The 25,392-nt window shown below is 41.8% G+C and overlaps 1 protein-coding gene across 7 annotated transcripts in view; it reads right to left on the bottom strand.

Annotated features, from left to right (window-relative positions):
* Positions 1 to 25,392, bottom strand: part of zbtb16a (zinc finger and BTB domain containing 16a) — a 157,416-nt gene that overhangs the window by 3,765 nt on the left and 128,259 nt on the right. For all 7 annotated transcript variants that reach the window (XM_028596439.1, XM_028596441.1, XM_028596443.1 and 4 more), the window contains 2 exons: positions 11,567 to 11,737; positions 1,391 to 1,561 (listed from right to left, as the gene is read on the bottom strand). In XM_028596439.1, coding sequence (XP_028452240.1) covers positions 1,391 to 1,561; positions 11,567 to 11,737 — 342 coding nt within the window. The remainder of the gene's footprint in view (positions 1 to 1,390; positions 1,562 to 11,566; positions 11,738 to 25,392) is intronic.

The raw sequence follows: 25,392 nt of genomic DNA, 5'->3' as shown, positions 1-25,392 counted from the left end.
ACGAGGTGGCCTTTGACTGGGAGCTTGTCACTTGTTCTTGTTATCTGCTGTTGCTCTCCGGCTTAACGCAAAGCCCCCTCCCCCACACAAAAGGGGAAAGGGTGGACAGGGGGGGAGCCAATTATTGGACAGGCTGCCTTGATAGTGTGGCTTAACAGCTGGCTTATTGAATGGAAGATGGGAGGGTGGTGCTGCTGCTGCTGCATGTGTGTGTTAGAGAAAAAGAGCTGGTGAGGAAGCATAAGGCCCTGGCTGGCTCGTTCTCCAGGGCCCACAGCTTATCACTGTGTCAACATCTTTATGGGGCTCTAAATATACTGGGATCAATACAACGTCTTCTGAGACATTCATCTACTGTATCACAGCAACAAAGATATTCATCTGGTCTGGTCTGTGCTTTGCCGCTTGGATTTCCTGCAACAGAGTCCTTTAACAGACACCAAAAGCTGCATCAATATGTCTAGTGCCACGTTGCTGTATATACTGTATTTTTAGGTGGATAATAATATTGGGAGCGTGCCTATGTTCCCACAACCCTATGTTCCCACATTTCTAAGAATTTTTTTTTTCCACTGAAAATTAGGCCCTATGTTCCCACATTTCAAAGATTATTTTCCAAAATTAGGCCCTATGTTCGCCTAACCCACCCTAAGGGAAATGTAGGAACACAAGACCTAATTTTGAAAATGTCCCAGAAATGTGGGAACATAGGGCTGTGGGAACATAGGGCCGAACCCACAATATTGATATTTGAGTGTTAAAAATCTCAACATATATCTGAATAAGGGCCAAAACATGTTTAAATTACCCCATTGAGAGTTGAACATTTTAGTAAATTTGCTAACCAACTTTCTTTGAGAATGAGATGAGATAAATATCAGTCTCATGTCTGTGTGTGTTGTACGGAGCTGAAGTTGTTAGCTTAGCTTAGCTTAGCATAAAGAAAGTAAGCAGAGGGGACCACAGTTAGCCTGGCTCAACTTGAAAACTACCAGCCCCTGTAAAGCTCGCTAGTTAACATATTATATTGTGGTCATTCGATGTGTAAAATGATAGATTGTTGTTTTAGTGCGAGTTAAACTGTGAAACTGTCTTGGCAGACAAAAGCTGCAGCTTCCCAGAGTCTTTTTTTTTTGTCACAGTGAGGTTGCCAGGTTAGGTACCATTGTGCCCAGAGATCAAAACCAAAACCTCTGCCCACAGACCATATCTGGCAACCTGTGCTATAGCTCGAGATGCTGCACAAAAAAAGTGTATAGTTCCAGCACATAGCTTCCCGTAAGACCACAAACAATTCCCCAATACTTTGATTACAAACATCAATTCATTTTTTTTTTACTTTTCAAACAGCTTCTTTGTCGGCCGGCTGGACTTATTTTAATCGCAGTACCTGTGTGCACACGGTAGTGGGTTTCCAGCTGGTGCTTGAGGCTGAACTTCTTCCCACAGCCGTTACATTCATAGGGCTTCTCCCCGGTGTGGATGCGTTTGTGGCCCTTCAGCGTGCTCTCATCTCGGAAGCAGCTCCCGCAGAACTCGCACTCAAATGGATGGTCCCCTGCTGTAATGTGGAGAAACACAAGCAAAGTTTATATTCATCTGCAGACAAGATCTTGTTGTGAAGAAAGAAAAAAAAAAAAAATGGGAAAAGTACAACCCTCGAGCTTGTGTGAAAATACAGGATGAAGGGCAGAAGGCCGTGCACAAATTCATCTGAATATTGTTAAAACGTTTCAATTTCAATTCAATTTTATTTTATTTATAGTATCAACACATAAGAGTTATCTCAAGACACTTTACAGACAGAGTAGGTCTAGACCACACTCCCATGAGCGAGCATTTGGTGCAACAGTGGCGAGGAAAAAAAACCTCAGACAGACCCAGGCAGTTGGTGGGCGGCATCTGTCACCGCCGGTTTGGACACAGACACCGATACAGATATTGTCAAAGACTTTTAACATTTAAGTTTGGTTGGCTCTCACAAGCATTGCGCATGGTTGGATGCTTCACACCAACCAAAACAATGTAAACCTCCAATAGATAGCACAGAACACTGTAGCTGCGATATTTAAAAGGGAGCACCATTACTGAATGTTTTGTCTGATTATTTTGGTGGGTTTACGCACACGGCCAGAACAATAGGTGTTCCTGCTCGAATGGATTCCCACTTAACGGCTTTACTACCAGCAGACAACGCAACCCATCCTTTGTCTCCTCTACAAACCACCTGCACGGCTGTTTTGCTTTGTGTAAGATAATTGTAGCCTGTCATGGCTGTTAACTGGCCACGAGATGTGTTATTGACCTGCCCGTCCCAGTCTCACAATACATTAATGGACGTATCTATATATATGAATATACATGTTTTTAACCTACTGTTGAATTCGTCTCATTCTATTTGATTGAAACCCTATTTATGCTTGTCTTTTTCTATTGCATTGTGTTTCTTTTACATCTTTTATCTTATGTAAAGCATTTTGAATTGCCTTGTTGTTGAAAGGTGCTGTACAGGTAGTGTTAATTTTGTCACCTATGTTTAATTTAGTCTTAGCCTTGTGCCAAATGTCCTTGTTAGTTATAGTAATATTTAGTCATTCACATATCTTATTTTGTTAATCAAGTTTTAGTCGACTAAAAGTCTCGTCATTTTAGTCTAGTTTTAGTCTAAAGAGAACTCATATCTTAGAAAAACATGAAAACATTTCAGTTTTTTTTTCTAAATAAATTATTTCTGAGATTATTTCTCAGAGGCTGGCAGCAAAAGCACGAATTGGGATTGGGAATTCGGAATATTTTGAAGGCGTAACAGCTGAATATTCGATCTCATGATGAAAACGTAGAGACGATTGTAGACGAAAATGAAGACAGATTTTATCTTTTATTTTATGCAAAACATTTTAGTCTTGTCTTTTTTCGTCAACAATAATGCATGTTAATTTACTCTTAGTCAGGGTTTTTGGACATTGGTGCAGTCTCGTCATCGTCTCGTCTTAGTCATGGTTGACGAACATATTTAGTCTTGTCTCGTCTGACGAAATTAACACTATGTACAGGTAAACTTGCCTTGCCTTTAATGCAATTTTCTACTTCCTCTAGGCAGATGGTTTTTAATGAAAGCTGTCAAAAAAACAGGGATTGAAGTCAATTTTGAAGTGGCAGCCAATCACAGCCCTCGAGCTGTGTGGGTTTGAATATTGTGTGCAAGGCTAACGAGAGGAGTCAGAAAAGGAGCGCTGGGTAGTATCATGTACTTGATTTGGATCACCATCTTGCTCTAAATAAACAACACCACAGTTCACTTGGAAGAAGGCAGAGCTGTCATCCATCTCTCCGATAGATCATCTCTCTGAGTTCAGATACAGTATTTAAAACGCTCATATTTTGCAGATCAAATGGACAACAAAGAGAAGCACTGCATTTGGCATGAACTGATGTAGTGTTGCAGGTTGAAGCGCTGAACTTGTTAAAAATGTTTTTGGAGTTTGTTCTGGTACTTCTTGTAAAGGCCAGACACTGCAGGCAAAAACAACATTTTCTCATTTTGAGATTTTGGGCTATTTCGCTTCCATAACATGCTTCTTTCAGACTAGTGAAAAGAAATATTTCTACACTTTGTCTATTTGGGGTTTGCTCATTTATCATTAATAACCTGATTTATGTAACATTTTCTTCCTAAAAACATGGCGAAAATTGATTGTTGAAAAAAAAGATATCCAAAATCCCCTCTGTAGAATCCTTTGACTCCAACATGTCCACTAAATGAAACAATTTGGAACCTGGCTTTATCAAATGTTCAAATTTCTGTTCTGGATATGTATGCAAAATAATGCTTATTTAAGAAAATAAAGCCTAATTTTCACATGTAAACATAACATTTTAGAAAACTTGTAATACAAAAATCAACTGTCTCAATGTAAAGATTGAACTGAGGAAGTTTCATGGTGCTATCTATTTATGTTTTTTTTTTACCCTATTCACCTGTAATATGTCTTGCCTTAAACTAGTGTGAGCAGAACACTATGCTTGATTTGGTGGCATTTTGTATTCATTCATACAGTAAACAATGTTATTCAGCACATGGCATCCAACAGACACGGAGGAAGAATATTGTTTGTTTACTTGACATCAGTTTTATCAGTTTGAGAACAAGCCAAATTTAATTTATAGTATAGAGCAGATTGCAGTGACTCAAAAGATTTAGATCTTCAGTATTATATCACACATTTTGAGTACCGTTTTGGTCGTGGTTAAACAAAAAGACCTGAAAAGAAGTTGTAGACAACTGGATCTCTATTTGGCTTTCAATGTAGTACCTCATCGTCAGCATATCAGCCGTTTCTATTCATGGCTCCTCTGTCTGATGCTTTCACACTGGGTAAATGTATTCTCACTTGTTATTTTCAGAGCAGAACACATTTCCATTCTTAAACATTAGACTTATTCCAGACACCAGGCTGGCTGGTGGATGTACAGTATGTGTGTCTCCAGAAATGGAACTGACAACAGGCATCCCATTCTTCTCCTCAGGCTGCCAGAGCACATGCATATTCAGGTGTCAATGATCAGGGATATTATGATTTGCAGGAGGCTCTCGCCACCAGTCCAAAGACTAATTGTATTCCTGTGTGTTTGATGAGGAGCTGCTTCTTGTGTCATTTACCCCCCCTCTCCCCCCCACCTCCTCCCCGGTTACACGTAATGTTGTGGATATTTATTAATGTATTTCACTCCACCGCTGCAGGTTGAAGTCACCATCGATGACCTATGCCTTTCATTATCTGCCTGTCCGAGCAGCAACGTGCCACGGAATAAATTGCATTTCTCGTTATGTGTTGCCGCCGCCCCGCTGCTTAGAGACAATTTCGCTTCCATCCTGCATATTTTATTTAAGGTTTCATGTCTGTGTATACAGTATGTATGTGTTGAGAGACAGAGGGATGGAAGAGAGGGGGCGAGAGATGGACACCTCTTAAATGCTGATCACATTCTGGGGCGTGCTGTACTTTCATGGAAGAAAAGTTTCCTGTGCCTTGTGATGCTGGACCTCCCCCCCCTTCCATTAAATGGAAGCTTTGATGGGGATGGAGGTGATGCGAGGCTGTTTGGTGGGTGGGTGGGGAACTGAGACAGGGATGGAGCAGGGGATATGGGTGTGTATGGCGGTGTTGGTGGGGGCTGGGTAAAAATCAATAAAAGTGACAGTCTTTATTTGTCTGCGTGAAGTTATCAGTGGCTCCCGCTGTAAGACATTGTGCTCTTTCTAGCGTTTCAACCACAGCAGAGATCACAATCCATCACGGAGCTCGGTGGGCTCGCACGACGCTGCTGGAATAATAATAATTGAGCTCAGATTCACCTGCCTTTAATTAGGGCCTCCGATCAGACCGGCGAGTGGGATGCTGTGGGAACACTCAGAGAAGACCCACGGAGGGTTATTCGAGCTTAATGTCCTGTTGCTGTGCTAACGTCTGCTGTTAGCGAACACCTTCAAAAATCTTGAACAAGTAGGAAAAGAGCTCACTGTCTTTCTCATTTCAATATAAGGTTTTTGTTTTATAATATACCAGTGTTTATGCATTAGAAGACTTACCGTGAAAACATACTGTACAGCCACACAGTAACAAAAAAATAAATAAAACGGAGCAGATGCAAGCATGCCTGGTATCAGCCGAGGCATGAAAGAACAGAGTGGTATAAAAATACCGAGTGGTTGCAGTCGAGGCTCCAGCATCCTGTTTGTACCCGGGGTGCATATCGTGCACGCTATCTCCTGTAGCCACTCGGGGACGCCAAAGTGCAAAGCTTAACCGCAAGGCTTTAAATAAATCAGACACAATTCTATAATCACATTGTGAGAGAATGTAAAGGGCCAGACGGGACTTCATTTTGTCCGGATATTCTCACGGGGGCTGGCGAATAATGGGGACATGTCCTCTGTCCATCCCAAATCTGCCACTATCACCTCATCTCGCTCTCTCTCTCTCTCTCTCTCTCTCTCTCTCTCTCTCATCCCTTTTTTTCCTTCCTTCCTTGCTTTCCTTCCCTCCTATCTTTCTCTTCTTCCTCTGTGCCGTGGCCACATGGCAGGGAGGCCGCAGATGAGGACTCAGCACAGTGAGGTGGAACCACAGCATGGTGAGTGGACCCTTGGGTGCCCCCCGAGCATCACCACCTGCGTTTCTTGACCCCTCCCAACCACCATCACCACCTCTACATTAACAAACCCCCCCCCTCCCCATCAGCTCCTTTGACACCCCAAGGGCCTGCTGAGGATGCCTGTGCCCATGGGCACCCGGGACGTGTTCATTATACACGGTAAGAGGCTGTAAATCACCGGGCTCCATCACTGCCAGGACCAGAACTGGCTCATTCTCATTCTCTCTCTCTCTCTCTCTCTCTCTCTCTCTCTCTCTCTCTCTCTCTCTCTCCAAATTCAATTCAGTCCTCTCTCTGTCTCTTCCTCTCTGGCTGTAGCACTATCAAATACAGCTGCGAACACAAAACACCACGCCACAGCAGACAGCAAATTGGCTCTGAGTTTAAAAAAAAAAACACACACACAGACACTTACACACAGACAGTGCACAACAACGGAATATTAATGAGGGCCTGGTCTGTAAAGCGAGTGTGTTTGTCTGCGTGTGGGGTGTTAGGGAAGGAGAATAGCACAGCTGCCATGACTGTCACTGTTATAAGCCCACATTGTGTGTTTATGCATGAGTGCTTGGACCTATACTGTAGTGTACATACATGCAATAAAGGCATATGAACAAAATAAAGAGTCGACATGGAGCTGTGTAATCTCGTGGCATGTGAAGAGAGGGTGATGAAACGGCAGGTGGAGGGAGGAAAATGAGAAGGCGTGCAGTGAGGGAGACCAGGCAAGATGGAATGATTTAGATGCTGAAATAAACACCATTAACTCTGTCGTTCCACCCCCCCTTTTTCTTTCTTGTCCTAAATGGTGATCCAGTGTCAGAGCCTGCACCAGCAAGGCTGCTTTTAAAAGATAAGCCAGCAGACAGGTAAAATGAAGCACACATAATGAATGTCCATAAAAGTGCTTTTTGCTGCGTCCTGTTGTCATTTGATGCAACAGAATGGTGATTTAACCAATAACTGAGCTAGAAAGCTTTCTATAGCAGAGGAGCTGCCACACGGAATTAGGGTTGAATGCTGGGAATTGAGATCTTGTTAATTGCAGGTAATGCTTGCCAAAATTGACTACAATTTCCTGGGGGAAAATACCTGCGGGAACCCATGACATTTTGCGTGTGTGCGCTTGTGTGTCTATTTGTTTGTGTGCTAAAGACTACTGTACATACTCTGACCTTGTAGTACCATTATTACGGATCAACGTTTCAGCTCTGGCGTCCCCCCCTCCCAATCTATTTTTAATGCTACAATGGCTGCCTAGAGCCCAGCTGAGTGGCAAGATATATATTTTTTAACAATAAGTGTGAACGAAGCAGAGTGCAAAACACCAACAGGTTCAACAGGTAGCTGAATCAGATCTGAATAAGATAACATTAGTGTTGAAACTAAACAACCAAGAGTAATACTGCCATGACGTAGATCACGCAAACAACACGCCGAAATAGCTGCATGTAAAGGATCTACCCTTTCTGCCACTGGTTGCAGTAATAACCCCTGGTTACAGCCAGCCTTCACCTTTGAGAGGGGCTCATGCAGGGTTAGGGGGCAGATTAGCAGACCCTTTTCAGGGTGGAATAAAAGCACTGCCAACTACTTTGCATGTTTTTTGGGGAATAAAAACCCCAAAGACTTATTTAATCGGTTTTCTTTTTCATTTAGAGTAAATATTCTCCGTAAAAGACGCCAGTCAAAGACATGACAGTAAAGGACAGAGCTCTTTAGTAAACATGCACATGTCGAATTTGAAACAAATAAAAAAAAGTCTGTGCATTTTTGATACGGCAATTTATATTGATTTTTTTTATATTGAATTCTTTGTCTGAGTACTATTATTACAAAAAAGCATAATATTGTTTGGGTTGATGAGTCCCTGATTGTATTGTGTCCTCTTCACGTCTGAGACAAAAGCTACAGCCTCGTTAATGAGACATTGTTTGTGTTTTGGATGCATGTTGGAAACTTGGAAAAAAAAAAAAAAAACACACACACACACACACACACACACACACACACACACACACAACAAAAGGAGGTGCATGTAGGACACTAACAACAACCTGCGAGATGTATCTGGACAGATGTCCACATTGGATGGACTTTGTCGGATGAAGGCAGAGCACATGTGCCTCTGTACAAAAGGTGAAGGCTGACTCCCTGAGGCTGTGCCTGTTTTTAAAACACTATTTTCGCCTTGTTACCCAGCAAAGTGTGAATGAGATTATTAACATCAAAGTGTAAATGTAGAGGAACACCATGTCTCTACTTCTTTCTTATTTTTTATTTTTTTTATTTCTTTTTGGAGGGTAAATTAGGACCTATTTCTGGCGCCCATGATGGCTGTGCGAGTTGCTGACTGTATAATCCCCTGACAAAAGGCTCCACATCATATTTAAACGATTGCTTTCGCGGCTGGCTCGTTGTGATTTAACGCGCGCCCACAGCGGGACGCGGTGCAAAGTCTCATCTGCGTCTCCACAGACGAGCTGAGGTGACATTTGCGTCGGCCGGGTGGGCAGGTGGATCAGAGACGCTGCTCGTGTCCTCTCCAATGTCTGGTAGACGGAGCAGATGTGTGCATAACTACTGTACCGGCGGCTCAAGCAGCTTGATCCACAGCCTCCTCACCCCCCCCCCCTCCCTCAGCACCTTCCACCATCACACACTAATGGTGTATTCGCCTGACTTGTAAATAGGGCCGACTGCTCTCATCTCCCTGCCTTTCGTTTCAAATATTTATCCGTGAGCCGGTGAGCTAAATCGGCTCTGACAGCGAGACTGTTATTTAAGGTCGCAGACAGGCGGCTGGGTGAGAGAAAGAGAGGGAGAGAGGGAGAGAGAGAGAGAGAGAGAGAGAGAGAGAGAGATGGGGAAGAAAAAAAAAGCATCCATCCCTTGCCGGTGAAATGGGATTCATTTCCATGTGTTCATATTCTGTCATGGTTACGTTTTATTTTTTATTTTTTCTCTCCATACTGAATAGCAGCATCCGTCAAGCAACCTCTGCTCCCTCACAACAATGTATTAGTATCCCGGCCTCGCCTCAGCAGAGATCCAGCACTGAGAGAATTACTAGTGGACTGGAGGAAAAAAAAATAAAACTCACTGTAAATAAGCTGCGTCTGACTGCTGCAGAATCCATTTGGCGTTGACCTGAATTAATGCCGTTTATTTCGCTCTACACTGCAGCACACCAATGTAACTCGGTAGCAGACAACATAATTCACCCTGTTCCTAAAATAAAACATGGCTTTGTTTTTTTTTTTACTTTGTATTATACTGTAAGATATATATTTGTCACTGACGATCCTAGTTGTGGGCCAGAGTGTAGGGTATTTTGCAGGTGATCTCCTATTGTGGCTGTGCACTACTCACTGTTATCATGGTCAGCTATTTTATTACCCTAACACACCTGGATGGGAGGTGGTAATATGAGAAGAAGAACTTCTATGCGAAAGCCCAAAGAATCTTAGAAGAAAGAAAAAGAAAATATATTTGTGAGAAGAAAATTAGAAAAAGCATATCCAAGATTTAGGGCTTTCTGTGTGACTAGTTAGGTATTTACATTGTGAAATGTCACATTAAATTCACGTGCCCATATCGTGATTTTATCACATGTGAAATGACTGTGTGGGATATTTTGTGGTGTTCCGCGTGTGAATAATATGTAATGTGTGTTTTACATGTAATAAACACGTGCTTTTCTCTTCAACACGCTGCCTCATTATCAGGTAATAAAGCAGGTCACACTTTAAGCTCTTTATCGTGTCAGCGGATATTGTGTATTAGTGAAGCATATTCCCATATACCCAAACAAAGCTAAAATGAATCACCATAGCAAAGTGCTACTGCCACAGAGTGAACCTGGGGCTTTGCTCTGGGGATCTGGGACTCAGGGGCAGATGATAATCATGCCTTGCTATTATGCAATATAATAATAATGTGTCATAATATTTAGACTGTCTTTAAGCAGAGGTTGATATTCAATTATATGGAGGTCAAATAAAAAAAAATATTAACCGCTCAAGAACCAGGTTTTAGTGCTGATTTTTTTGTCCTGAAATGTTAGCAAAAACCCTGGCATGGCTTCTCTATGGAAGAACTTATGCCCTTCCTCTTTTCAAATTGTTTCAATGATCAAAAATGTCTAAGAATAAATCTTTAAAATGGCACTGATCTCTGTGACTTAACGCTCATTCATTGTTCAGTTTTTATTACAAGCCCTTGATGTCAATATGAATCCTCTCTGCACTGTCTGCTCTGCTCTCTTAGTGGTTTGGTAGAAACAAGGGCATAACCCTGGGTACAACATTGGGGGGGGGGGGCACAATTTGTGCCTTTTTTGAATGCAAAAATGTCTTTGTTTAGGTAAATATTTTTATTATTAAGTAATATATCTGCTGTATTGTTCAAAACCTTGTGCAGATTCACAACATTACACGTGTTTCAGGATGTTTTTTTTTTTTTTGGGAATTATGCACAAGTATTTGCTTGCCACAGCATTTAAAGTCTTTGGCTTCATTACCCCGGCAAGTTTTGATTATTGAGGGGGGTTGTAACCCCCTGCCATCCCGTAAATTACGCCTATGGGTAGACACTGAATAAATCCAATTGTGCTCCTTTGAGAAGAAAGGGGCAGACATAAATGGTGATGCAAGTTTGCTGCAAATTCGTATTTGAGCATGACCAACATAGTTGAGTAATTCCCTGACCGGAGATGCTGCCGCAGCATTGCAGTGGTGGACCTGAGGCGCTGATGTAAATTGGGTTGGACCGGGAGGAATGAATTATTAGTAGGTGTGGCAGGAGCTAGCAAGTATGGCAAATTAAAAAGGAAATGTGTGATTTTTATGACCTGGGTCTGGTTTTTTTGTTCTCCTAAATGTAGTCAATATTTAAACAGGTTAAAAACCAATCATTTCATCACGGCCCAGAGGGAGCGGAGCTTGAAGATGAGGCTCTTGATGTGTCAGTCAGTCGGCCTGCCAACCTTCACCTGTGGTCTAAGCTCTGGATAGTGAGTGCTGCTTGATTGTGGATATGATTGACTGACAAAAGTTTCCTTCACAGGCCTTAAGGGGCAGAGGGAGAAGCTCAGACTACACAAGAAGAGCAAAATAAGACTTAACTGCTCCCTCATGTCAAACGGAGCTAGGTGCGATGGTTTGGACATCTGGTAATGATGTCTCCCAAAGGCTTGTTCGGATACTTTGAGTTAAAATGCGAGCCGACCCAGAGGGGATTACACATTCCCATCCGATATAGGAAGGGTCAAGGGATTCCCTAGAATGAGGCGAGAATGTGCTGAAAATGAATACGCCGGGGAGCACACCAAAAGCTTTTATTCTAAACCACGGAAGAACTTTAGGCCTTACTGCCGTAGTGAAGATGTCTAGTGAGTGCTTCCACTGACCTGTGTGTGAGCGTAGGTGACGCTTGAGTGCAGTATGGCTGGGGAAAGTCCGGTTGCATTCGCTGCAAATGTAGCTGCGAACGCCGGCGTGGACTTCCATGTGCTGCTGCAGTGCCGTCTGGGTCTGGAAACGCTTCCCACAAAGCAGGCAAAAGATGGCCATGTCCGAGCCTGCAGAGCAAAAGACACAACAGGTCGAGTTAGTGGTGAGATCCGTGAAGCATGATCGCATTTATTAAACCGACAGCCACTTATTTATTGGGTCTTATTTTCATGGTTTCAGGTTTCTTTGCCTGTCTTTTTGCATTTTGGAATGAAGATGAGAGTTTTTACATTGCAGGGAAAAAAAAAAAGAGCGCAGTGATTAGCCAGTGGTAGTCACCTCCCCCCACGGCACTTCATGATAAAGCCACAGAGACAACCAATGCTTTGCTCAAACAAATCCCACTAAAGGTTGATGCATGCACACAATGATTAAAACACAGGATACACTAAAACTCCGGTGCGATGTCGTGGGCTCAGACACACGATTAAAAAAAAAACAACGTGCCTTCATAGGTTTACATGAAGCAAACTGTATTTATAGGATTAAAGGTGCACACAGTACTCATGCTTCAGGGTGGGTGTGTAGGAGATAAAGATCTCCTATGCAATACTTCAATCGAATCTTGACTCGAGCGAGCACTGTGCATTTTTCTCCAGCAGAGATAAAGAGCGCGCACTTGCAAGCACCCAAACACAGGAACAGACACACACACAGTTGCACGTTGCCTTGAACACACTCCCTTCACACTTTTTCAATTACCAGGCTGGGGAAAACTCTAGGGAAGGACTGAGTGTTTGGAGCTCAGTTTCTATTTCATCAGTCAATAACACATCTTTGGGGCAAAGCTGACACTAATTTAAAAATCTATGAAGAGCAGCCCGCCTCATGTTCATAACCACTGGAGGAGGAGGAGGGCCCACGACAGCCTCCACGCCAGATCAATCACTGTCTCGGCTGCTCTACACGCTGAGGAACAGGGATGGAGGGGAAGATGCACCGCTGGAGGATGATCATAGCAGGGAGGATAGAGGAGAGCTGCTGGATTGCAAGTAAATATAAGAGATTTGCAGTAGAGGACGGCGATGTACAAACCAACAGGGGAAAAAAAACAAAACAATCTAATTTCGGTGCATGTAGGGGAGAGAAATAAATATTGACAAATCTTCCCGTTCTGACCTAAGCTCTGTCTCAATGTTTCATTTTCTCTTGCACAGGAAAGAGAGCAGCTGTGTCTGCAGGAGTGTAGAACTTGTTATAAGATCCTTGTTGAACACTCATGACTGAAAGCCCGAGGTGCTAATCCGTACAATCCTACAGGTGAAGATGATTCCTAACATGTAGGCGACCCGTTGACCTTTTCTCTAGGCCAGATGCTTTTTAGGGCTGTGCTCGATTGAAGAAATTCTTAGTCAACTAACACTCATTCAATTGTATCGACTAATTGATTAGTTGATTTAATCGACAGTTCTGTAAATCTGAGTTTCTCCGCAAAGAGTCATGCAAAAGTACCACTTTAATTCTTGTGTTTACCAGAGATGTGCTCGTACATTTCTTGGAAATAAGTCATTCAGCATGAAGAAAGCATAAAACATGACTAATCGACTAAAGAAATCTAAGTTGACTAAGACCAAAACGACCAATTAGTTGACTAATCGACTAAGAGGGATGCTTTTACACAAGCTATATTTAAATCTATAGGAGCCGATTACCAGAACATTTGCTGAGCACATTCACGCAAGCTCGAACGTTAACGGGTCTGCATAAACTTCGTATCTTTTTTTTAGGCTTTGGATATGAAAATGTTTGCAGTGAACAGGTTGGAATGTTGTAAACCTTTCTGCAAAAATTTTCATACCGCATGGGTCTTTAAAATTTTCACACCTCTTTTGATTTAGATTTTCATTCGCCGTTCCCGCCGTTTCGGTTCAGTAGGTGGCACTCTTTACCTTTCACCTATGGAAAATTCCACTACTCGTCTCATGCTAACTACCAAGTTCTCAACCCTGTTTTGGTATACTGGGAACCTAAACTGCATCCCTTCTTCTATACCCCTTGCCAAAAGCCTCGAGGCGCACTGTGAATAGGGCTGCAACAACGAATCGATAAAATTTGATTACTAAAAAAGTTGGCAACGAATTTAATTATCAATTTGTTGTGTCGCGCAACTATTAGGCAACCTAGTCGCGGAGATAAAAAAAAAATGTAGTTGAGCGCAGAGCGGAGCTACGCGGAGCGAAAGAAAAGAAAAAAGAGCAGAGCGTAAACGTAAACATGTTGAGTCCTTGATGAGGAGGAAGGGAGTTCAACAGCAGGGTAAAGTCACTACACTATCCTACTTCTGTTCCGGTCTGAAGGGAGGAACGTACCGTCCCTCCAGTAGCTCTTCTGGTGCTGCTGTTTACTCGTTATCCAGCTGACTAGCATGACAAGCTAGCGTTAGCTCGGTAATAACAGTAATAAAGCAGGGGTGGTATGGTTTGCAAGACTAAAGACTAAAACAGTTTTATTCACTCGCCTTTTTTGGCCCATTCATTTTTCAAATCTGTTGTCATGCATATATTATGTGCTTTGTCCCATATCAGTTATTGTTGACAAATATATTAGTGTGTGGTGTATAAACGAACTTAACTTGCACTTACTACAATGATGGTAATAATTGAATGAATAAGTGTGTGTGTGTGTGTGTGTGTGTGTGTGTGTGTGTGTGTCTGTCTGTCTTGTCTGTATCTGCTATTTGGGTTACTTACCTTTACACAACTATTAACTAAAACAACAAGTATGTATGTATTGAGTTGATGTAAATTAATGCTTTTTTTTTATCCGATTCATCGATTAATCTAAAAAATAATTGACAGATTAATCGATTATTAAAATAATCGTTAGTTGCAGCCCTAACTGTGAATATAACAGCACATTTAAAACCTTTCAGTGACTGGATGCAGACTCAATTGTAAATGCAGACTAGTTCATACATGTAATTAGTGCTAAGCTAGTTTTCTCCTGTGCTGTGATTTTCTCTTCTCCTCCTCTCTGCTTTTATCAATGAAGAGGCTATTGACTGGGGTCGATTGCTGCTGGAATCCCTCTAGGACTCCAGGTACTGAAGTGGCTTTGATTGACAGGCATGCCTCCCGTTCACTTCTATAGTCACTATACCTCACTCTCCTTCTCTTAGTTTATCAGTCAGTGGAAGCAGAGGACTTCTTTCTCCAGACCACTTTGGACCAAATAATATAGTCACATTAAAGTCGTAAAGTAACATGCCATTATTGTCGTTGTTTGGAAGGGTAGAGAATGGAAAGGGCCTGAGTGGTCCAGAGCCAGAATAAGTTAAAGAGACAGTAAGGGAGGAGGGGAGGGGGATTGAAAGCGATTTTGGAATTAGAGGGAAAAAAAAAAGGTTTTGGAATGTAAAAGATTATCAAACCTGTGACCTAAGGAGTGGACAAGGGCTCCCTTGTAAAAGAGATTTGACTATCTCAATGGGACATTACCTGGTAAAATAAAGGATAAATAAAAAAAAAAAAAAAAAAAAACACGTGCTTTCTGTCTTCAAGAAGGGTCTGATGTTTAATACACTCACTGCCACACATGGACCACTACTTGCATGAATTAAAACGCAAACAAACCGAAAACATAAACTTTTCGGCGGATGTCATAACTGCTCACATGGAGCTCCATATAGTTAATGCAAACATCCTAGCAAACTCCAGACTTGTGAGAGACAAGATCTGTATTTCATTTCAAACCTTTATTTTAAACCCGGGTGCTATTGAGCGAGATCCTCATTTGTATGTAGGCTACGGTATGTACTGTATGTATGTATATACTATGTATGTATGTGTGAACACATTGTGAATTTGAGTTTTCTAGCAACTGTCAAATATGGTGGTAAGTAGTAAATGCAAATCCAAGCTTTGAAAGATCCTTTCATAAAACTGTGGGTGACATCGCACATATTACATTTATGCTTTTTAACAGTCTGTGGAAAGCTACTTGCTATTGTTCAACAGTCTATGTGGAAAGCTACTTGCTATCGTTTCCCCTTCTTGCAAACTGCAAACCACAGTTGGTAGTAAAGTGTAGTGCGAATCCTGATTAGTGTTAGACTAAATTAAGTGGTGCAAACTATACAGTCAGTGCAGGGAATACTGTGTGTGTATATGTGTGTGTGTTGCAGGAAAGTGAGGAAAGATGTTGTCGGCCGCCGATAGATGAAGAGAGCAGTGGAGAGATAAAAAAGGAAGGAAAGGTGGGAGAAAAGTAGTTGACCCAGGAGGTCCATTACAGTGTAAAATTGAGTCAGCCCAAAGTGACACCTGAAAGGAGGAGCTGGAGTAGCCAGAGTGGTGGGGGGTTCTTAGTCTCAGTCCTGTTTGGCTGTTTTGGAATAATTTACCTTCTCTAACCAGCTCTCTCTCCTTCTCCCGCCATCTATTTATAAAAGGCTCGGGCAGCTTGTGGCGGTTTGTGTGTGTGGCCGCGGCAGTGCCGGCAGTATCTTAATGGGCCTGGAGTGGCAGGGCTGCTGTTATTTAAGTGGAGGACGGACATAGGCCGGTAATGGAGAGGAATACTCCCCGATGGGAGGTGACAGTGGCCGGATGGGCACAGAGCACAGAAATGGGGTAGAGGGTGGCCAGAGGTAGGCACTTTTACTGATTCTGATGTGCAAAAGGGCAGCCTGTTCTCATGATTTATACGTTCAAAAAGCTAAGAAAAGTTAAGCACTATAATTAGTAAGCATTCCACGTTTTTTTGTTGTTGCTGTATGCACCCCAACAACTGCTGCTATATAAGAACGCATAGGGAGGAGGTTGGGGTGTATGTGTGGGTCATAAAACACAGGACTTTAAAGCCAGGGAGTGGAATTTATTTCCCGGGGAAAACAAAAGACTTTCACACAGGAAATACGTGTTTTAATCCAAACCACGATCTTTTTCCTAAACTTAACTAGTCATTTTGGTGCCTAAACTTAAAGGTGCTGTAGGTAGGATTGCAAAGATCCAGGACTTAGCCAAAAAATTTGAACATCGACAACTTCTCAGTCCCTCCCCTCTTTCCGCTAAAGCCCAAAACGGTCTCCTAAGCCCCTCCCCCCAACAATGAATGCGTGTGCATGAGCAGTGATGACACGCAGTTAGACACCCCCCCTGGCCCTGATTGGTGCATCTGAACAGGGAGCTGTGGAGTTTTGCAAATCGCACTACAGGCTGGAGGTGGTGCCAGAGGAGACAGATTTTTTTTTAATTACCTGATTCATGTAGTTCTATTCGAACATAGGGTCAGTTTCGGCAAATATGACAAAAAGTTAGTTTTATAAGTCTTACCTACTGTACCTTTAACTTTCGTAGCCACATTAATGCTTACCTATTGTCACTTAAACTTAACCGTAATAAACCGGCGAAACGACCGGCAGCTTGCGGTGCTTTGTACCCGGCTCAAAGACACCTCTCCTAGTCTCCTACTCTAGTTTGGTATGATATCTAACGTTTTGGTGTGCATACATTTTCGTACTCTCATATGGACCCGTTCATGAGAATGCGTTGAGCAGGGGAACCAAGCACCCACCCACCCACCTCTAAAGAAAGTGTGATAGTCATAAAAGATCTCAGTAAATGTCCTCAAACACAAACTTATAATGCATTAGATTTTCATTTCCAAAGGAACTCTTATTGTTATCACTAGTAACCACATATGACACACCAAACCAACCAGGACTAAAATGTTAAGGTTTATAACTATAAAAAGTGTTATATTTAAAAATGCCACCACCATGGCCAAAAACTGAATCAAATGTTGACGTGGCTTAAGACACAGTACTACCAGTGGCCAAAGGATCAGAATCAGAAAAAGATTTTTTGCCAGGTAAGTAGCACTTACTAGGAATTTGCTTTGGTTGATGGTGCATACATGATGATACATAAAAACATATTTAACATTAATACAGAAACAAATAATACATACATATAACTATATAACATTAAGAAAGAAAATAAAGAAGCTGTATGGATTAGTGCAGGATGTGTAAAAATGTTGATGGTTGTGTAAAAGTTCAGGAGTACTTCAAGGTACTTCTGTTGTTTACAATAACTTCTCAATGGCTGATTTTACTCCTTTTACAGTTTGTCTTGACGATTTTTGTGAGAATTACTGCTCTATTAAGAGGAATTAGACCTTAAAGAGAAGTGACTGAGGTTGACTATATTTGAAAATCAGTAATTTCGGTCAACTTACTCACAGGGAGGTGAGAAGTAAAACCAAAACATCCCTCAGAGATCTAAACATGATGCCACTCGGGTTCTACCTGCCAGTTTTTCTACAGTCTATGCTTCTGAATCTCAGAAAACCTTAGTTGCGCTGAAAGGCTCCCTAATGTACATGCAAAAAAACATGTCTCACTTTAAATGTCTGTGGAATTCTTATGCACGCAGCACTATCTTAGAGGCTCAACGGGAATGTTTGACTTTAACAACTCAGATACATGCGTCTCACTCCTTACACTCCTGCTTCAAATCCTTCCTGAAAGGCTTGTGTTTCTTGGACTGCAGTCTAGACAGTTAAATGCGTCCCGACTGTGGCCTGCAATGCAGCGCGCTGAACGGAGGACCTGCCAGAGTTAATGAGGCAGAGAGCAGCGGGACCTCAGCACAAGGTGTTCAATTACAGGCCATTACCACAGCCCCCAACCTCTGTTACTGCTTGCTCTTGTCAATAGCAATCTATAATAAGCTATAGTTTATCTATAGAGAGAGGGACTAAATGTAGGCTTCTGTATCCTAAAACAACTACAGTCATTGTAGGGTTTCAGTTAGATCTCAATGGGAGATCAACATTACTACTTTACTACTAAGTGGTTTGAGTGATTTAAAGGCATATACATATAGCCTATATATTCCTTTAAATCACTCATCATATTTACATAGTGCCTGCCAACACACAAAAGTCTTTGAGGGCTGCCTAGATCCATAGACAATATATAATATGGACCAATAGATCCCGTTGCTCTGGATGGAGACCAGTGAAGGATATTAGAAGCACTTTTCCGGTGATGGCTGAGCGTTACTGAGCAGCCTCCAACTGAGCTTCAAGACGTAGATGTGATGTGAGCAACCTGTCTGAAGTCTTCTGGTAGCTGTGCCAAGAAAAATCTCAATCATTCCCAATCTTGCAGAGACGGAGAGCGTAGGTATATGTAAGGAGATAACATGGGCACAGGCTAATTATTGATCACTAAAATGCTAGTTAACATTAGTAATTCAACTTCAACAGCTAATGTGAAACTGCCTGCGAGCTTCTCCTGTACTGTACGGTAATTCCTTAAAGATGAATTCCTTAAAGACACAGGGGCTAAAAGTGCGCAGTGTTTCAGACAGAGTGTGAATACAGGTATATTCAGACAGCCAGTATGGGAAAAGAATGTGTTTTTAAACATATAAGCATAGTTGAAACCCAAAATACAAGTATGAACCTAAAAATGAGCATATGTATCCTTTAAGGTTATGTTTGTTAAAAGAAATGATCTATCATATTTTTAAGTGATCATTCTAAGTAGCAAAAAGTAATAGATTGCCTCGTCCAGCTTTAATTCAACTTTGTTTATAGTGTCAAAACACAACACAAGGTTGTCTCAAGACACTTCCCAGAGAATAGGTCTAGACCACACACACTAGATTTATAGAGACCCAACAATTGCCCCAAGAGCACTTAATGCACCAGTGGCGAGGAAAAACTTCCTTTCAGACAGAATCCTCGAACTTTGGAGATTTCATTTAATGTGAGAAACTGAAGTGTGTTGCATCACTAAAATATGAATATAATAAAGTAGTATTTCATTGCTTGTTGAGAAAACATGCATCACATGTAGCACACAGAGTGAAAATACATTCCCTTCTATTCTTGCTTTACACCAGCTAAAACAGGCTTCAACCACCAGTCACAACAACATCCATCCATCCAACCAACCAACCAACCAACCAACCAACCAACCAACCAACCAACCAGGGGCTCTGTTGAATTCTCAGCTCTGCTAGCTGCCACCATCTGACTGCCAGTCACCACAAACACCAGTCACAACAGTCCTGCTGGCGTTGGCAGTGGAAGGCGTGAGAAACAACAGCAGAGGTGACGTTCCCGCTGCTCTTTAGATTAGTCTGGAAGTGTTTGTTGTTACTCTCATCTGCAATCAGGCTTCATCGCACATCAGGTCACAAGCGTTCTGTAAAGGTCGCCAAGCACCTTTTTACCTGTACGCCTCCATGGGGTGTCACTGGAGAAATGTCACGAGCGAACAAATAAATGCCTTCTGTAATTTACTCTCCTATGAATCAGAAAAGGTCCCCAATGAAATGTTAGGGTACGGCCCTGACACTCAGGAATTCACACTGTCAGATCTGCTTCAAAATCCAATGTTTTTTTTTTCCTAGGCCCCCAATCAGGCCAGTAGTTTTTCCATAGTCCTGCTGACAATTTAACTCCGAAACCGAAAACATACCCAATAAAATGTCTTCCCAGGAGAACACTAAAAACACCTAGTGCTGCCATGAGAACTTATTGCTCTGACTGATTGCTAGATAGTGAAAAATCCGACGTGTTTTTAGACTAATTTCTTGCTTTCCACATGATCAGCAATTTTCTCATTATATGATGATCAAAATAGTGTCTTCCTAGCCATTGAAACACTGTTATTTGTTTTTCCCGGTGGAAAGAACAAATGGCCAGCTTTTAAACTACGTTTTCATGACGCACATGTAAAACCATTTTAGAACTTTCATTTAATTCTGAGCAACTCATGTACATGTGGATCGACTGTGAAGTGAAGCTACCACATAGTGATGCACGGATGCAGAAATGAGGAAACAGGCATACTGTTGAAGTAGTTGCATGACATGGATTGCATCCAAATTACATCACTCCACACAACCTGGGCAAATGATCCGTTTGCCACATGCAAACTGTAGCTAATAGTAAACAATCTTGGTTAAGGTCCGAAATCAAGTTAGGACTATTTCGGGCTTTTCTCTTCGAAATCCTTAAAGTTCCACGCCAAGAGCTGTCAATTTGTCATGTGAACTTGAGGAATTCAGTGTTTAACCTGTTGCTTATGAAGATTTTTTTCTTGTGTACCTAATCTTTCAGTTTCGATTGCTCCTGTGCTGCCGGAAATTCCGCTAGATCGCGCTCTTTTTTGGCCCGGATGTCCGTTACCTTCCGCTTTTTTTGTGTTGGAATTCTAACCTCCGGTGGATTTCTGAGGACTATGGTTAACTGCTCCTCAGATCTCTGCAGGGTAAATCCAGACAGCTAGCTATGATAAAGATTCAACTCTTATTTGGTGTATTAAGGACTGAATAATATGTTTTTGTTTTTTTTAAGATTACACACAATAAAAATGGATGAGAAAAAATACATTTATTTTAGGCATTAGAGAGCTTTTCAATCAGAAATTTGCAGCAAAACGGATCTCTCTCTCACACCCACACAGTCACTTATTGACATATTGTACAGCACAGCTGGACAAAACCACTGCCTTACACCTTCTTCTCAGTATTAAATGACAGTACATCCCTGTAAACACTAATACACTCAACATTAGTATTCAGAATGGATTTTTTAGTATTAGTAAACTATATGGAACTGGGACACACTGTACTATATCCGTACAAGTTCAATTAAACACAACAGAACAAGTCATCGATTGCTTCACACAGAAAAACATCCTGACAAAATGACATTAGCACACGGATTACGATCAATCCAGTAGCGACTTCAGAGCTTTACCGAATAGGGAGCAGCTCAAAGAACCAATAATTCTTCACAATATTTACGCAGGGAAAAAAAAAAAGAAATGCAACAAACCCAGGCTGCCCTGCTGTGTCTTGTTGTGTTTGGTCCCTGCCTCCCAGTTCCATCGGGCAGTGATAATTCACGTCGGGTTCACTGCAGCGCTGACATTGTAAGATGAACTGCTCGCAGCTAGATTAATGCCACCAGATGCCAGGCGAGATGCCATATTAATTACCCAGAGATAATGTCAGCACAACCATATGGCAGCTCAACTGGCCATTTAGTTGACAGGGAGAGGTCTTTATAGCAGTGCAAATTTCCTCATCTGCACAACATCACAGCCTCGCCATATCCTCTCCCTACTGTAGCAACTGGAGCACTTCACTGCTATTTTCACATTATTACTTTAGGTTATTGTAGCCTTAACTCAGGATCGGTAGGATGTTATGATACAGAAGATAGTAACATAAGGAATATTTTAAGGGTCAAATATTTTTCAGTATGTCTAAAAAGAAATTAAGTTTCAATCTAGAGATTGAAACAATGATTTGATGCTATAACACATTTCTGTGTAGCCAAAGTCTAATGTAGAAGCTCATTCCTCTGTGCCATAGAGCTCCATTGTTGTGCAAAAAGTATTGAACATGTGGTTTATTTTGAATCAATTCCACATACGCCTTCTTGCCGCCGTAAATACTCAGCAGAGCATCAAATATGTATTAATCTGCAGATGGAAATAGCCTCCCCAACAATTGTACTATTTACTCCAGTTTAGTCATGTTTGCTGAAAACTACAGTTGGCATCCACTTCAGGAAATTACTGAGGCTTTTTCAACAATGAAACTATATATTTATGACCCATTTTTAAAGAACGACGTCTTCAGTAGCAGCACATATGATTGGGGCTGAGAGCCTCAGACAGGGCAGTGATGTCAGAAAGTATTAAAGTGCTCATATTATGCTCATTTTCAGGTTCATAATTGTATTTATAGGTTATATCAGAATAAGTTTACATGGTTTAATTTTTAAAAAAACAACATTTTTGTTGTACTGCACATTGCTGCAGCTCTTCTTTTCACCCTGTGTGTTGAGCTCTCTGTTTTAGCTACAGAGTGAGACATCTCACTTCTGTTCCATCTTTGTTGGGGGTCGCACATGCGCAGTACCTAGGTAAGGACTACTAGCCAGTCGGAAGCAGAGTATGAGGGCGTGCCCTGACAGTACCTAGGTAAGGACTACTAGCCAGTCAGAGTATGAGGGCGTGCCACGCTAGCAGCTAGGTGAGCATTATAACGTGTGTTACAAAGTGACCACGTTTGTCTCTGAAGTAAAGGCTGGACTACAATAGAGCTGTTTGGAGCAGTTTGTGAACAGTGTTTTCTGTTGGAGATGGTAAGACTTTGGGCTTTTTCACTTTGTACACCTATAACACGCACAAAAAATGATATACAACACTATAAAGGAAAAGGAAAAAGCCAAACAGCATAATATGAGCAGATATATAAGAGAAGGACAAACACATTTTATGGGGTTTGTTGACAAAGAGAAAATAACGGCCGTAAAAATACACCAACTAAAAGGCCATAATTTAACTGGAGAATACGGGACATGTACAGTATACAGAAAAAGGAAAATCTGTATTCCTATAACACATCCACCTTCAACAACCTTATAAGGAATCTCAAACCCTTCCCCTGCACGGCTGCAGTGGGTATAAATTCTGAAATGTCAGTCGAATTTATTTACCAGCATGTGTTTGTTTTTTCCCTCACCACCACGCTGACTGTAAAGATCATAAACAACGCAATCTGGGAATTAATGTCAACGTGAGAAACAGTGGCAAAGCCCTTTATCGTGATTTACAGTTACAGGCTCTTTCTTCTCGTTGTGGACTTTCGGATCATTTACAAAGACGGACCATACTTGCCATCCAATCCAGCCGCCCTCCCACCACCACCATCACCCCCCACCCCCTGACATCCCCGCCTCACCCACCACCGCCGGAGCACCCACCTACCCCACCCTCCAATCCTCACAAATCCGATTTAATCAGACAACTTGTGCAGTGTGGCTCGGAGTAAGAAAAAGGATAATTAGTAAACAGAGGAGCTACTCGCCAGGCTTCATTGGCATTCGCACCGGGTTACTGTGTCGCATTTAAAATGCAGTCTGATGAAGTCTACAGAATCAAACCATTTGTTACTCCTATTGAGGAGGCTTCGGGCTACTGGCAATTAAATTGGAATTAGCGCTGGGGAATGAGATACGGCAGATTCATACCAAGGAGAGGAGGGAGGATGGGAGGGAGGGAAAAGGAAACAGAGAGGGTTCTCTGTCTGGACCTGGCTCTGCTCTACAGTGGGTCAGATCTGGAAGTGATTTGGTTTCCTTTACTTTTGTTTATTTCCTGCATGACTTCAGTTATTATTTTTTTTTTTATAACCAAAACCCTCCGCCCAGCCCCCGAGTCTCTTACACGTCTAATCCCTTCAAAGGAAATAAAGAATTGATGCTTAGGAAAAGAGCAAAAGTGACAAACAAAAGCGGTGCTTTATCAAGAACAAAAAAAAACCATTGATTGGGTGGCTTTGAGTGTCCACAGTATCTGAGGGCTTTAATTTGGTAATGTGTATAAATATAGACACATATGACTGCACTTAAACTGAGTCTTTGAGGAAGAGAGTGAAGAAACAAAGAGATGCCATTTGCTCTGCCACAGCTGACTGGGCACAGTAGAGCGCAGCATGGAGAGAGTCCACTGGCAGAGGAAAGGAAGAAGGGATAGATGGATGGATGGAGGGAGGGAGGAGGGGGGAGATAAATGAAGTGGAAATGAGAGGGAACAGCTCCTGTGCTACAGCTGGCCTCCCTCACTCTCAGCCAGCCTGGCCATGACAACTGGCCAGGGTTGGGCCAGTGAGGTGGATCTGACTTCAAAATCTACGTTTCATTTGCATTTACAACAATAGAAGTTGTGCTAATGCAGGCTATAGTCATGGGAAAATGCTCATACCAAAAAAGCAATGCTATTGAAGTGCATTATGGGAAATGTAGGATCAAAAGGATATTGGCGGTTGACCCATACTAGTGACTGAAAGTCAGGATATCTCAGCCTCTTTTGGCTAACAGAGCATTATTGACTTGGTGTAGATTAAAAGTTAATTTTCATTGTGACCTTTCGAAAAATTACAAATGTGCTTTTAGAGAGAAAAAAATAGTAAGTGAGATGATCATAGCAAAGTGTGTGTATGCGAATATGTGCGTGGAAACATAATGCACATATGCACTCAAATGCTTCGTTCTCAAGGTTAAATACAAAGATGTTGTTCAAGCGAAGTCCATTACTGAAGGAAACCAATGAAAATAAATGACAGCATTCAGTGGGAGGTTCGAGTATCCCACGGAGAAATTTGCACAGCTCGGTCATTTGTATTCCCCGTTTTCTCCACATAAAATGCTCAATTGTGTGTTTACAGATGAAGCACCACATTCGAGTGCAGTCCTCTTTATCTCTTTAACAGGAAATGGAGACATTTTCACTCTAAATATATCAGTGAATCTGTTGGCTGACGTAAATCCCTGTCACCGGGATTAATGATCTTGAACACGGAAAAAAAAAAGAAGAATAAAAAACCCCATCCTCTCAGATCTTATTCAGAGAAACTAATGCACTGGGTACAACAATAGAGGCTTTGCAAAATTCTGCAAGGACCATTATACAAATGTAAACCGTGCACATTCACAAAGAGATTTCAGCTTTTATAGCTAACCACTGAAAGCAACAAACCCTGTAGAAAAGACCTGAAGTCTAAGAATTTTAGAGTTGGAGACGTACGTATATAACGAGACGAAAAGGAAGCGTCCCAGACCAATATGTGCCAAAAATGTCACCTCACGTCGGCCGTGTGTGTGTGTGTGTGTGTGTGTGTCACATCTGTACAAGTTAATTACTACGGTGTTGCTGATGTGCTGAATGGGGAACTCTCACGGTTTT

The sequence above is a fragment of the Perca flavescens genome, chromosome 13, assembly GCF_004354835.1.
Source record: "Perca flavescens isolate YP-PL-M2 chromosome 13, PFLA_1.0, whole genome shotgun sequence".
Lineage (NCBI taxonomy): Eukaryota > Metazoa > Chordata > Actinopteri > Perciformes > Percidae > Perca > Perca flavescens.
The sequence above is the reverse complement of the archived record's forward strand: the minus strand, read 5'-3'. Positions and strand labels throughout refer to the sequence as shown.